Consider the following 14,997-nt stretch of genomic DNA (forward strand, 5'->3'; position numbering starts at 1 on the left):
CCTGATTCGATAAGGAGAAGATGTGATCCAATGGACTCCTTGGATGAGGAGGGAGTTCGAGTGAAGCTGATGCTCCCCTTGATGACAGTACTGGTTATGACCAAGTGTGTTCCCATCTATCTGACCCTCATGAGGAGGGAGTGCAAGTCAGAAGTACTGAGGTCAGTCATGCTTAGAGCAGTCGAGGGAGAGACACTGCAGCCGGTGAGGATGGAAAAAAAGCAGGTGGTGACAGAGTGAAACTGCAAGGAGCTGAACTGATCAAAGGACAATGGACTTGGACAGTATATTTTTATACACTCATACTGTACACAATTCATGCATAGCAGTTATTAGTATCTTGTCAAGTCATATATTCACTACTTAATTGTCACTGAGTATTTTCATCTCAGCTTATCTCTCAGCAGAAGATTTTTGGTTAGAGAATGTTTGTGTTACAGTTATGTTGTATTTTGAGTTCAGTTTCAGGATTTACACTATGTCTGGTTCCTACAATGAGGTTCACTGCAGGCCTTATTGGTCATCGCCCAAAAGAAGCCTGGAGACGGTTTTCCCCAGCATTCGTCATCACTGGAATTTTTTACGTCTCAAAAGAAAAGAATGGGGATCGTCCAGAAATTTTGCCCTCCAGGGTTTTTGTCTGGATGTGCAGTGAATAAAGAATTGTAGCAGAATTGAAGCCGTTTGTTTTACAGTACAGACGTGTGTGTCATTGAAACTCTGTTGTTATGTGTGGGGGAAAGAGGATCACCTGGTCAGTTATTCTTTTTTTTCTATGACTGTTTATTTTCAGTGTGTTATACGTTAAATTAGAAAGTTGTGGAAATTAGCAAATTAGAAATTAGAAAGTAGAGAGTTCTGTCATGTTAAAACAGTACTTATTGTTAGATCAAAAGTTTGTCTCTGTAATAAAAGTTGATCTCTATTTTCCTTTTGGATGAGGTAGGAAGATAAGGTTTATTTAGTGATTTGTAGTGTTACTTGGGCTCATTGATTAGTATTAGGAAGTATTAGTATTTGATTAGGAAGTGAGGTATTCAGATATATGTGCTTATGAATGTTTCTGTCATGAACTTTTATCTTACAAGGGGAACAAAGTCGGTTGTTTATTTCTGTTTATTGTTGTTACTTTTATGTTCATGTTTGTTCATTTGTCTGAATCTGTTATGAATAGGAAGTTATGTGTCATTTTATACAGTTGATTCATTCACCATAGTTAATCACTACTAAATTTGAAAAGGTGTGAGACGTTAGAGACTTGACTGACTGAGTTGTTTAAGTTGGGTTTCATTAGAGTATGTGAGAAAGACTGCTGAGGTTAAAGGTTTATTGAGGAGTTGTTAGTTCTGTGATAGGAAATTATTTTAGATTTAACTTTAGATGTAGGAAGAGGTCAGTGTTTAACTACAACTGTTAGAGTTTAGAGGCGTTAAAGTCTCAGGCCAACATGGTCATATTTTGATTTTCCCTAGTCTGAGCTCCGAAGTCCCATAGTTTAAAAACTATGGAAGGGGGGACTGTCGTGGTTAACAATAAAAAGGTTCCAGAGGTAATATGTAATAGAACAGTATGTAGTTCATATTTAGATATTATTTGTGTTAGTTGTGTAAGGATGTAAGGCTGAGCTCAGTGTGTACAGAAGCTTGATCTGTTTCTGGCGCAGGCAAGAATATCTTGGGCTGTGTCCCCCTTGATTAACCTATGGGTCAACATCCTGAGTGACTTCCTCCTCAGATAGGAACTGGATATACTGTAGCTGTAGCCTTATGTGAACTGTTCGTGTGCTCTGTTCAGGTTTAGAAAAAGGAAATGTGCGCTAGGTCAGTGCGACCTAGAAGTTCATGTACTGGACATTTCTAGACAATGCTCGGAAGAAGGTGTGTGGGTAGCTGGCATGGGACCGTGTCTTCATGGCTCAGGCCATGGAGGGCTGTGTAAGTGTGAGCAGATAAAAAGCTGGGTTAGAGCAGAAGAAGAGAAGAAGAGAGGATGACAATGCTACTGTGACAGGGAAAGTATACTTTGTGGGGAACCCAGCCGGCTAGGGGGACGCTGAATTAAGACTGACTGGCGCTCTGACAATCTTCTTCTTTAATACTGTATCCATTCCATCTGTTCTCTGTTTCCCTAACTATCATATTATCTATTCAACTGCTACTCTGTTCAGGATAATTGTAATATTAAATGATCATTTAAATTGAGATGGTTTGTCTGAATTAATTTAGTCGGCATCACACTCTAGCCACGACACTTCCAAACCGAGAGCTAAGGTTATCCAACATGAATTACCACAGTCAGTAAATTGAGTTCTAAACAATTTAAGCAACTTTTTAGCTAAACAAAACAAGAATATATGTAGGTAAATAGAGCACATACCTCCAAGAATGGCACCCCCATCCCAACAATCAACACAGTGCAACATACCTTCACTTTCTGTATTAATACGTTATCATATTTTTTTAATCCATTATAAAGAGCCATTCAAATAAGTATGACTAAAAGCAAAATGTGACTAAGTAGCAGCAGCAAGGTTGTCTAAGGCAAGTGATGCTTTCAGCTAAAAGCTAATGTCAGTGTACTAACATGCTGTTGAGTTTAGTTTAGTATGTTAGCATGTTAAAGTTTGCTAATTAGCACTAATTACAAAGCTTAAAAAAGTTCAGACTCATCTGGATATCTGTACCAAATTTCACGTTACTTCATCCAATAGTTGTAAAACAAAACAAAAAAAAAAGATAATGTGCTGTTGACACACAACAAAATGTCATAGCTAGCCATCCAACAGTTGATGTATTTCTGTCCAGAACTAAGTAGTGGACTGAATGAGTGAAAATGTTACCCTTAGACCCAAATCAAAATTTCCATTGTGTCTTAGACAGATGCTGTAACAGCTTACTGGTGACTCTCAGCAGTAGATTTTAGCATACTGTGGAAATCCTCTTATCATAAAATTATTTTTAAGGCCTCTCTGCAGTAAGATCACCAGGGAACTGATAATTTAATTCTGCCCATGGATTTTGGTAATTTCATTCAGTCATCTGGATGGTAAAATATTTCACTGGGACTGAAGCAATCCAGGGACACGCTTCATGTCACACAGAGCCACAAAATCTTTTTTCAAGTTGCTCAATTTCACTGTAATAGCAACAACCTCTGCATGATTTTTCTGAAGTATTTTTCCTGTTTTGCGCTCCGGGTTTGAATCAGGGTTGCGTCAGGAAGGGCATCCGGCGTAAAATACGTGCCAAATGTCAACATGCGATTCGTCAGTGTGACGAATCGCTGTGGCGACCCCTAAACGGGAAAAGCCGAAAGTGACTTTCTTATTTTTTCTGTTTTGCTTGGCTCTGAGCTGTTTGTCTTTTCAGCTGCTGAATCCTAGAACTGTAAAGCTGCATATGCATTATATCCTGCTCTAACTTTCTTACAATAATAATATTCATCCTTTTAATCAAATACTATCCAAATAATATAAAAATCAAAATGGTGATCTTATACAGTAGAGTGAAATATGCCTCAGGATGTCAGTATTAGATGAAATTACATATAAGATCCATATAAATGGGAGAAAACCTCTCAAGGTTTATCCTGAGGTAATAATTACAAATCACCAGACTTCCCCTGGCAATATTTGTGCTATCAAGACAGGGCAATATTCTAGTATCAACCTGTTTCCCATACAACATATCCCTATTGCAGCGATTACAGGTGCCTCTCTGGACCAGGGTGGAGGTTATTTATAATATGTGGGAAGGCACAAGGGCTAAGGCATTTGAACTAAAGTGAACCATAGCTGAGAAACTGAGCAGAGTCAGCAAATGGAGGTCCTAGCACAGCAAGAGGGCACACTGCATCCGCTTGCTTGTTTACAGACTTAACACAGTTCACCTGTGCACAGATTGTTTTGCTGAAAAGTGATCGGCGGGAGGCTTTTTAGCAAGGACAAAATCATCTCAAAAGTGTTGTTTTATCCTTGCTACATCCAAATTACTGTATATCAGTATATATTATGCTCATTTCAATTCTGGAATATTCTCAACAGCATGGTTCTTACACAGTGTTTATGCTCTTTTACTTTCTTGGTATGGGGAAAAAAATAGAAAAAAGTGGTGACAGAAAATGTTTAATCATACAGTGCAGCTAAACATAATACATGTTAGCAGGAAGTGGTTTTTTCCTACCTGGTCATCTGTGTTGATATGTCGAAGAAGGTGTCTGAAAAAGTCCAAACGGGAACATTTCCTGACAAGGATTAAGTCCAATGTGCCGTCAGCGAGGTGGGCCGAAGGCGACAAGCCTTTAGGACTGCGGGGACACGCACAGCTCATATTGGCTGCATTGATGGCAATAAACTTTCCACGCATCACATTCCAACCACTGCCATCTGAAACAGAGACGTCTGTAGTTAGTGTGCCACCCTATAATACACATTTACTTTTGTGCATTCTTCTATTTGATGCCTGTAAGTTAAAAAAGGGAATTTGAATAAATAACAAGAAAAGCCAACCATTAGTGATACACTTGAAATGGAAGCAATAAAAACAGGCAACAAATACAACTACAACGTACAGTATGTGAACCAAAGCCTTACACATTATGCAAAAGCAGAACTTGTATCTCAGGAAACAAGCAAGTGTCAAATGTCACAAGTTCCACAGCTGTGGACACAAAAAACCTCTTAAATCACTCTATGGAGCATTCTGATATGCAAAACCGGTCTCTCAGCAGTTTTTTTTTTTTTTACAACTAAAAAGGAGTCAAACCAAGTGAGAGAATAGAACCCACGTTCACTGGCATTATTGCTGTTATGGTAATATGCAACAGTGTAAAACATTAATTACAAACTCTCTTAAAACTTGTCCTTTGAAGCAAGTTTCCAGTATTTTACTGAACTTACCTGTGAAACTTTAACAGGATTGTTCTTCACTGCACAACTGAACCTTGCTAAAGAGGTCATGTAGAAATACTTTAAATGTCCTCTTTTAGGGGTCCCAGCTGGCAGTGTACACAAATAGTTGCATTCCACTGACACTGAATGAACAGACCTTGAGTAGCAGTGAATATACTGTACAGCAAACTGTTTGCAATGCAGTATTCAGTTCCACAGCATTCACAAAAATGCCACATTTGATTTTGTTTGGAGTATACTGCCAGCCTTAAGCGCCTTACTTCTACAAGTTAGATAAGAGATAGGAGAATAAGCTTCAAAATCCTGATTCCTTTCAGCCTCAAGGTTGCTGATGCTAGACTGAGGTGAATAATCTGTTTACTGCCAGGAAGCTGGTTTTGAAATCGTACTCTGTATTTCGCAAATGCTTTATGAGTCCTGAAGTTAGGTTCCAAGCTTGTCACACAACAGCAGTGATATTGATGAGGGTCCATTAAAACCCAGATGTCTTGGCAGCAATCTTCAGTGCAGCTTTACCCTGATGACTGTGCCAAGATGGAAGTTTTGATGCTGAAAGCAATTTAGTAAAGCTGAATGTTAAATTTGGCAATGTAATGGTTCACAATATCTGCCGTGTTATACATTGAAAACAGACAGGGTGAACCTTAACTTTTCCTGTTATGAATGATTAAATGCCATCCACATATCGAATGACAGATGCAATGGCTGCACTTCACAAATCACCACACTGTTCCTTGGAGACCAGTGACTGTTTACAAGTGACTGTGTAGCAAAGACACAGTATTACCCACAGGACTGTCAGTGCCTGTCACCAGGCACTGGCGTACGTTGCAAAAAGTGATCACAGACATTCAAATTAGCATTTGACTATTTTATGAGTACCTCAGAGGGAAAATTATGTGATCTGGGAAAGCAATACGATTCATTACCTTTCCCCCTCATTTTGCAAAACAAACATACAGAGGTGATAACAGGAACCAATTATAACAAGTCCACTGAGGCTGCATTAAAAACAACAGTATTTTAATTGGGTAGCAGTGATTAAAGCTACATTTAAAATAAAACAAACAAAACAATCCAATAAGCAAACAAACAAACAAACAAACAAACAAAAACAGATTTAACTGTGGACTGTAGGCTGTGCATTAGGAGAACGTGTCCAAATGAGTATTTGCTTTTGGAGAAGAGGCTGGCTCATTTGCAGAAAGCGAGTGTGTCGTGCCTCATTGATTTAGCAGTTGTCTGAGATTTCCCTCGCCAGGAAGAGGAAAAAAAGCAAAACAAACAGCAGCACTGGTGTGAGGCAAACCCCGTCAGAGCAGGCAAAGCCAACTTTCCTCCTGATTAGTTGGGAGTCTGTCACACATCATACACAAACAGGTTACACTTGTGTCATATTTACACTAGAAAAAACTGTAGGCACACACACTCTATAGGCTATCTGTGCACCACTCACAGATAGCATTGAATTTAACATCACAACACTAATTAGTAAGGGGAAAGAACACGCACATCTCATTGGCAGCTCAAACCTCACACACAAACATGCGCCAGTGCACACACACAGGAGTCAGGATTTCATTTGCCTCCAGAGGTTTGTGCTGTCATGTTGGTGAGTTGAGAGGATTGTAGATAATGAAGTGCGTGTGTGTGCACCATGGCTGGTGGGACAGGCAAGAGAAGGTGACGTTGTCCATCTTGCTGAGAGGACAGACATACACCAGTCTGGCTGGGGAAGATGTACAAGTAATTTTATCAAGCAGACACAGGGGTGGATGTTGGAGTTCAAAAAGGCTCAAGTGGGACATGAGGGGGTAGCGGTGCAGTTTCACTAAAATCAGTTAATATTTTCTCATCAATAACTTATCAAGAATTTTTCCATGCTGCAGAATAAAAACAGCCCCAACAGAAAATGGAAATGAGGCAAAATTTGAGAGATATTACGAGGCTATTTACAGTCAGTCTACCCATCTACCCCCAAAAAAGAGTGACAAATGCAAATGTCTCATGCTTTGTTTGCGTGTGACTTTAAGGAAAAACCCACCAGTGATGGATTGTCTCCTCTCTCCCTTTTTTTGGTCTTTTCTCTCAAACTAAAGCTTTAGAAATCTTCACACATCTTAGAGGTCTGGAAATAGTTTCATAACAGACAAACAAGCAGATAACAAGGTAGAAGAATAAGGAAAATGCTTTTATTATGATATACTTCAAGTACCTTTATCTTGAAATATATCATAATAAAAGCATATTCCTTATTCTTCTACCTTGTTTCTTTCTGTTTTATTTCAAGTACCTTTATCAGGCTTTTCCCTCTCTGATATGTCCCACTGCTTGTCCTTTGATGAAAGCTTGTGCTGACAGACATGGCACCTGAAACATTAGCATCACCTTGTTTTTACAATCATCACACCATCAGTGTTGCTGTGATAGCCAAAGCTTTAAGACGCTTAAACAGGTAAATTCAGTTTAACTTAAACTGGCATATACATGTATTTAAACATTTAAGTATTAGAAGATTTGGTTAGAAATGCTCAAAGAGGTCTATAACAAAAAAGGGATGCTATAGCATATTATACTTTTTATGGTAAAAGAGGTTTTCAGAAAACCACATTTTTGCTGATTAATGGTTTTCAGCCTTGATAACAATTGCAAACAAAGTCTGTACACTGCCTCCCGCAAAGCATTAAATTTTTTGGCAAAGACCAAATGGTCCACAATAAATCAGATAGGCTTTGTGACAATGTAAACTCATTTAGCCCATTTAGGATCTGGCAAGTGCACCGCTAGTATTGAACCACATCAGATAAGTTAGTAAAACAGTGCTAGAAGGGAAATGAATATCTTTGGTGCTTAATTTACCCAGATCGACACTGCAGCTTGTCCCTGGGGCTCCCCACGGCATCCTCGGCAGGGAGGAAAGAGATGGTGCCTTCATAGTAGTTGTGGCTCAGAAAGGTTTTTAACCCTGGAAAAATGCACAGTGTTGGCCACATAAACATAGTATGCATTGTGTATTATTTGCTGCATCTAATTCAACTCTAATTATACCTGACAAGTCAATCAAGAGTAAAAATGATCAAAAAAATATGTGTGTGTATAACTAATTGCATTTCTTAATGCCTAAAAACAGCCTGACAGAGCTAGCATGGCTGTAGACTCTGTCTTGTTGTGTCTTTCTTTCTTTTTCACTTTTGTAGCAACAAGTCACTCTGGGGCTCTATGACTTGTAAAGGAATGTGTTGACCATATATGGCCTTTACATGCACAAGCAGACAAGGTTATCGATCAGTGCATGAAGGTCTGGCAGATACAAACTTGTTCAAATGGGCAGTTTTAAACACAGATAGATTTTGTTACATGCAGGCTTTGACAAATTAGACCCCAGGTTTCCAGGTTTATTTCTCCTCTGTACAGTTGGTCCCAGTTTAATTTAGCCCAGGTTCATTACTTGCATCATAGGGTGGTTGCCTTCGTTTAAAGTGCTTTATAGTATAATGAGTATAAGTATTTGTAGCATCACTGAGAGAAGAAATCTTAGTGGTGTTAGTGAGACTGTTGATACCGGTGAGTCTCACTACTGAACTATACAAACATTTGCACTGAATCTATCTGTGTGTTAGATCATTAATCCTCCACAGCCTAGACCCAGAGAGAGACCAGAAAGCCCAGGGAAAACTTCAGGTTACCTAGCGTTACAAGGTCAAAGTGTGCAAGTAGGCTTAGCTTGACGAGTCACTCAAGTTTAAAAAATGATGGCCCTCATACCTGACAGGTCATATCTAGCAGGACCCAGCCATCTCTTCCTTTCACTGTCTGTCAGTAGGTCTCCATAGAAACCATAGCCAAGCAATGAGACTGAGTATCTGAGGAAGATATCCTTGTGGTGAACTGAACATACATCCACTGGTTGGGAATCGCCTGTTAAAGACACACGCAGTTGAGTTTACACTAATAATCCTTCTGAGGGTGTTTGTACCATCTTAGACAGTGCTGATAACACCTAATATATGGACACCATCTGGAACACTCACCTATAATGATGTGTAAAGCAGAAGTAACTGGATCGTTGACTCCTACTGTAGCAAAGCAGATACAATCAGTGGAACCTGTTCGACAAGAGGTGCACAAGGTGATGTTTAGCCATTGCAATACTGAAATGTTAAGGCTAGTGTGAAATGAAAATTGCATACCAGACTTCTACTGTTTAAAGCCAGTATGTGAAGAAAGTTGAACATGTAGAGAATTTCAAATTTTATTGTCTTTTCTGTGGTAGCATCATGACCAGTTCATCTGATAACATTTTCTGCAGGATACGTAAACTTTCCCTTTTCACTCTAATGGATGGTTTATACCATGCTCAAATGATCCCCAGAGACATTTTGTAAGCTGTGTAGTTTCCCTGTGAAGTGGTTCCAGGAATTGGATTCTTCAGCTATGTCACAGTTTTGTTTATTTTTATGCATCAGCTCTGGTTAGGCTGGTCAACCCATCCCAGCATTGTTGCAGAGGTGGGTCAAACTTCATTTCTGTTGTTCAGTTTGTTTCTTACTCTATTGCCACATAAAATAAGTGACTCAGATGCTTGATATTTTCCAGTGTTTGCAAAATTACTCAGTTTATACATTTAAAAATTATAATGAAGAGTTTAGTCTGCTCCACTATGTCCTACAACAATCTGCTACACTTCACCACACTATGCCCAGATCTTCAGATATTTGTCATTATGAAATGACAAGAAATTAGAATATGACAAAACTTACTAATCAAGCAGAAATAATTGAAAATCTCAGATTAGATTAGATTAGGAATCTGGGTCACCGCTAATAAGTCTTCACTGCTGCCAGTGCTGTTCAATGAATCTGGGTCACAGGATGTTTTGACAGCACCTCTCCACAAGAGGAGTTTTAGAGCATATTTCTACAACAAACAGATATGAAGTTACATACTGTAGCTTTAATCAGAACCGACTGTAAAGGTATGTTGCAGCACTGCTGGCAAATAAAGATACACAGAAGGCAAAGATGTGGAGTTTTCTTATGCATAAGTGAAGTCAGATGTGTGTCTTTCACATCTGCAACCAAGTATATTTCAGCTTTGCTTTTATTAGGGGGAAGTAAGGAGATGTTTTAAGTCATAAGGTTAACTAATTGAATAGTTCCAGGTCCTGTGCTATCATAAACTCTCTTCAGTCAACAAATGAAGAATAAGAGCAACCGCCTGACTTGAGATAAATGTTGAGTTTGACATTAAATCTTTCAACTTGAGCGGTAATAAGGCTTAGTCTCTCTTTTTCTGCACCACATGATGTAATTTCAGACCTATTTGCCCTAACTTTTATCATCTTCAAGCAGTGAAATGGACCTACTGCCACTGATAAAAGACTGAGTGAGTGAAGCAAAGAGGAGAGATGAGTGAAATCTAACTAGTGATGTTTAGAGCTAGCTCACAGAAGCATGACAGAGGAGATCAGGCCTGTCATTCAGTGGGCGACACATAAATAAGTATGAAGATGAGCTCCCTCTCTTGCTTTCCTCTGACTTTCTATGAATATCACCTATCTGGCCTTTGCTTCTCCTCCTCCGAGCTTCATAATCACATCCGAACATTTTCCAATTGCTTTTGACAGCGCTGCACTGCCTGCTATTTTGCTGAACATAAAAGGGGTGACATATGCCATCTGACTCTTCTAAAGATACCCAGTGAAAGCCAACCGACTTTGAATGGATTTAAGTCTCACACACAGATGTTCAATGACATTCAGCCCTTATATGTGCAGTGTTTTATTCCCCTAAAGTTATTCAACCACAGTAGCCTGCATATTCAGAAGAGAGCATAAGCTGCCACACAACATATTTTCTTCTTCTTTGCAGAGAAGTTCCAGTTTTAATCTAAATTTCTTCCCAAAACTGTCTTGCTAGTAGTCATCTTGACAGTGAGATCCTCTTTATCTCAGGGACAACAATTGAGTCTAGAGAGCTTTTCGTGATGCCATGAAAAGGATATTTTTACAGTTTGAATCTTCAGTACATGAATGTATTTATGGCTGCACTTGTTACTGTATCTTACTGTGGCATTAGTGAACAACCCATACTTGTTTTTCTTTGAAATAATTGACTTTAAATGTGTCAGGGTTAATTGGCATTTCCTTTCAGCCAATATAAATGAAACCAATGCAATGGAAAGGTGCCATGAGGACATGTCTGACAGAAAGCGTATAAAAAAGCACTGACAAAGCCATACTTGACCCTTAACTTCAACTTTGGCACAAAGGAGTTTGATACCATACTAAGACAGGTATGACTTTGTAAGCATTATTTATTATTATACTGATGAAAATATGAGTCACACCCAGGTGGTAAAGATACAGTCCTTGGTTATCTACACAGAATCAAAGTTTAGCTCCATAGCAGACTGCAGTTTTTATAGTAAAGGCTTTATGCCTGCTATTGTTGCCTTTTAGCAGAAGTGTTGCCAAAGTGTTGGGGACACTTTACATTAGTGTTATTTGACACATCACTGACATTCTAATAAGAAGGTTACAAACTGTTTCACAGTCAAAGAAGTTTAACTTAATTAATGGCTGGCAATGTAGAGATTAACAGAAGAGAAGGATCAATAAAGTAAAGACCTACTGATCATTAGTCATTAATACATTTGGAAAAGAAGGATGGAAAAGTGAAGATCTGGGTGAGGAAAGTTGTAGGTACACCTTTGAGTAATTCATTTTAAATTATTTTACAAGAAGAAGCAAGGACATGTCTTCCTCTCTGATGAAAACACCATCTCTCATTACTTTTTGATATATGTGCCCTGTCTGTGGCATGTGGCCCCAAGCCCATTTGTTCCTGTCTTTTAACAGCACCATGACTATTATTTAAATATTCAATAATTTTGTAAAACTGCTTGACACTAGTTTTTATCAAATATTCCTCAAACAGGGATAAATATTGCACTTGTTGGGGATTTTTTGTGCATACCATAGTAAAGTATTTATGGCACCAGAATAGTTTATGGGGGATTGATCTAAAATAAACTACAGTTCCTATGTCCAAAATAATGTATAAACATGTCATCCAGTCCAACACTTTGGCTTAGAGACATAAGTTATATCAGGCTTTGGCTTCACATGCAAAAAAACATGCTTTGAGTTAAGATGCTGAGAAGAGGTTCGGCTTTGGCTATTTGAGGGTTTGTTAGCAAAATGCTTCTAATTCCACATTTAACAATAAAAGTCCTTCCATTAAAATGACACACCAACAGCATTTAAAAACACATATTGAACAACTTCTCTATATTGAGAGCTTTCATCCCAGCAGCCCTGAGTTTTCACTGACAGCTTAAAACACTTACATGCTTAAGCATAACTGTGATGACAAGATGTTAGACCTTTTTACTCTTGTATGAAAAGATTACATTACACACCTAACATTTTAATTAATTCCCATCTGCTTTGGCAGTAGTTGAATCAACACATGCAAATCAAGGCTGTAATTGACCTAACAATCATTTACTGTGCTGTATCCCCAGCTGATTTTTAAAGGTAAGGTAAGGTAAGGTAAGACTTTATTGATCCTACAATGGGGAAATTCCAGTGTTCCAGCAGCAATAGAAAACAACAAACACCACAAGGACCTCCGAGAAGCAAATCAAAGATACCTAAAAAACAAGACAAAACATAGCACTTGAGAGAAATCAGAAAGAAGAATATTACTCCCACAATTAATTCCACAATGGGGAAAACCCCTGTATATCAACAGCAGTAGAGACTAAACAACAGACACCACAAGGATCTCTGAAAAACAAATCAAGAATACCCAAAAACCAGACAAAACAAGCATTTCAGAGAGATCAGGAACAAGATATTGCTCCCACAGTCAATCCCACAGACAGAGCATTCCTGGCATTTGCATACAGTAGGTCCAGAGTTTTATTGTCCTTTGTGTGGCAATTAACATACTGGGTGAAGTTTGGGAGGGTGGCAGAGATGGGGAGGGAGGCATGGTGAAAGTCCCCCAAAATAAGCATTAGAGCCTGTGGGTGCTGTGTGTCTGCAGCCGAGACACCATGCTTTGCGCGCGCTCGCGCGCAGCAGGAGCTCCAACCAAGGGATTAATGTAAACCGTCACCACAGACCATAGAATCACGAATGTCGGTGAACCACAGAAGGCTGCTCTTCCTGTACACCCGTTGCAGTTCCGTTAGTGAACCACTGCTTAAAATCATGCTGTGTCCCAGATAGCCTCATATTAGTCATGAAAGTTATTTTAAAATGTCACCCAGCACGCTTCCATTTATAGCACATGGAATGATTGGCCCTCTCCTGGACCCTAGTTGGACCCATAGAGAATATCTAATGTAAGCCAGCAACCCAGGCTCACAACTGCAATCAATAACATTTCTTCAATTTGCGTTCATTTTTCTTCCAGAATTTTTTGAAAGTCTAGCACATCTCCTGTACAATTTAAGAAAAACTTTGACATCCATCATTCAACGTTTATCTCAGCAAACACATAAAGTGTGCTCAATTTGTGACTGCAGAACTTGATGTTATTTATTTCATGATGTGGTCAAAAGTGATTTCCTACACTTCCCAAACAGTGTTTTAGCAAATGTGAGAGACCTGGTGCGAACTTGATGCTTTCAGCAGAGAGTTATACCGCAAAAGTTAATGCCCTGTTCCTTTGGCAAATAATAATGTGCCATGCAAACATTACCTGTCCTACATAGTCTGCTGCTAGAGAGAAGTGATGTCTGTTTTTCTGAGTAAGACTGAATGTAAAGACAAAACTATGAGCTTTAACAAGAAGTTCTAATTCATTAAATCTGAAGTGAAACCACAAAGGAAACCTGATTGCATTTAATAACCATGTGATTGATACAGGCTACAATTTCTTTTCTTTGACTCAGTCTTGTTTGACTTCTTATAATTTCACATAAAGATGTTTGCAGGCATAGGATCACAAGACAAGTTACTAAGTTACTAAAGTTTTGAAGCAGTTTTGTTTTTGACACTATTTTCTACTTACTGAGATAAAATGTCACTTTGGTGTTACACTAATTCCATGAAAAACTGTAACAAAATATATAGTTCAGTATTTTCGGGAAGATGCTTCCTTGGACAAGAGTAAGATGAGAAGATTGATTTGTTGGTTAAATACATTAATAATGTAAATACTGAGCGTGACATCAATCTTCTCATCTAACGCTTGGATCTAATGCAAGGAGGTGTATTTCCCAAAATAACGAACTATTCCTTTAATAAAGCTTTGAGCCGTCCCTGGTAGGCTAGTGGTTAAGGCGCAGCGCTCTTGCTGCTGCGGCCTGGGTTCAAGTCAGGGTTGTGACAGGAAGGGCATCCGGCGTAAAACATGTGCCAAATGTCAACATGTGAGAGGCCAGTATGATGATTCGCTGTGGCGACCCCTAAAGGGGAAAAGCTGAAAGTGACTTTTTTTCCTTTAATAAAGCTTTGAATGAAATCACAATAACACTGCTGTCTCCAAACCCTAGTAATGCTTGTATGTAATATAATGGAGAAATCTCACCTGCAGGAATGATCCCAATGCGTAGAGAACATGGCACCAACTCAGCATCTGGTTGATTCTGGTCCACACCGTGATCAGTTTGGACCCTGGTGACCAACCCATGCAGGATCTCGCTGAACATCCCATCTCCACCCACACACACGACCCTGTGCAGGTAAATATCAACACTACATAAGTTTGACATCAGTACCATAATACATTTAACCTTACTTTTGAGAATAATTGCAGGTCCTACATAAAGCACTGCTGCATGTGGCATAATACATTTAATTGTAAGCACTGTAGGCAATAGAGGAATGCAATGTTTGCAACAGAGCCCAGATTCATAAAGAAAAACTATATAGCCAAAAAACCCCGATAGCAACTGGCAGCACGTCTAAGTGTGAAACCCTCCAGTAAATAAGAATATCACGCTGTGCCACCCAGCATTACAGCCTTTTAAGTCTATCTCAAAAATCTTACAGAAATGGACCTTTAAATTATAGGAACTGCAGAGCAAAAGCAAAATGGACTCAGACTCTGCTCTGCTAGACCGAATATCTG

The 14,997-nt window shown here is 39.0% G+C and overlaps 1 protein-coding gene across 1 annotated transcript in view; it reads right to left on the reverse strand.

Moving 5' to 3' along the window:
* cerk (ceramide kinase) overlaps positions 1–14,997 on the reverse strand; it is a 47,887-nt gene that overhangs the window by 20,209 nt on the left and 12,681 nt on the right. The window contains exons 6-11 of the mRNA XM_020601524.1: positions 14,455–14,600; positions 8,941–9,015; positions 8,675–8,827; positions 7,769–7,874; positions 7,203–7,279; positions 4,182–4,384 (exon numbers count right to left, since the gene is read on the reverse strand). Coding sequence (XP_020457180.1) covers positions 4,182–4,384; positions 7,203–7,279; positions 7,769–7,874; positions 8,675–8,827; positions 8,941–9,015; positions 14,455–14,600 — 760 coding nt within the window. The remainder of the gene's footprint in view (positions 1–4,181; positions 4,385–7,202; positions 7,280–7,768; positions 7,875–8,674; positions 8,828–8,940; positions 9,016–14,454; positions 14,601–14,997) is intronic.

The sequence above is a fragment of the Monopterus albus genome, unplaced genomic scaffold (genome assembly GCF_001952655.1).
Source record: "Monopterus albus unplaced genomic scaffold, M_albus_1.0 scaffold51.1, whole genome shotgun sequence".
Lineage (NCBI taxonomy): Eukaryota > Metazoa > Chordata > Actinopteri > Synbranchiformes > Synbranchidae > Monopterus > Monopterus albus.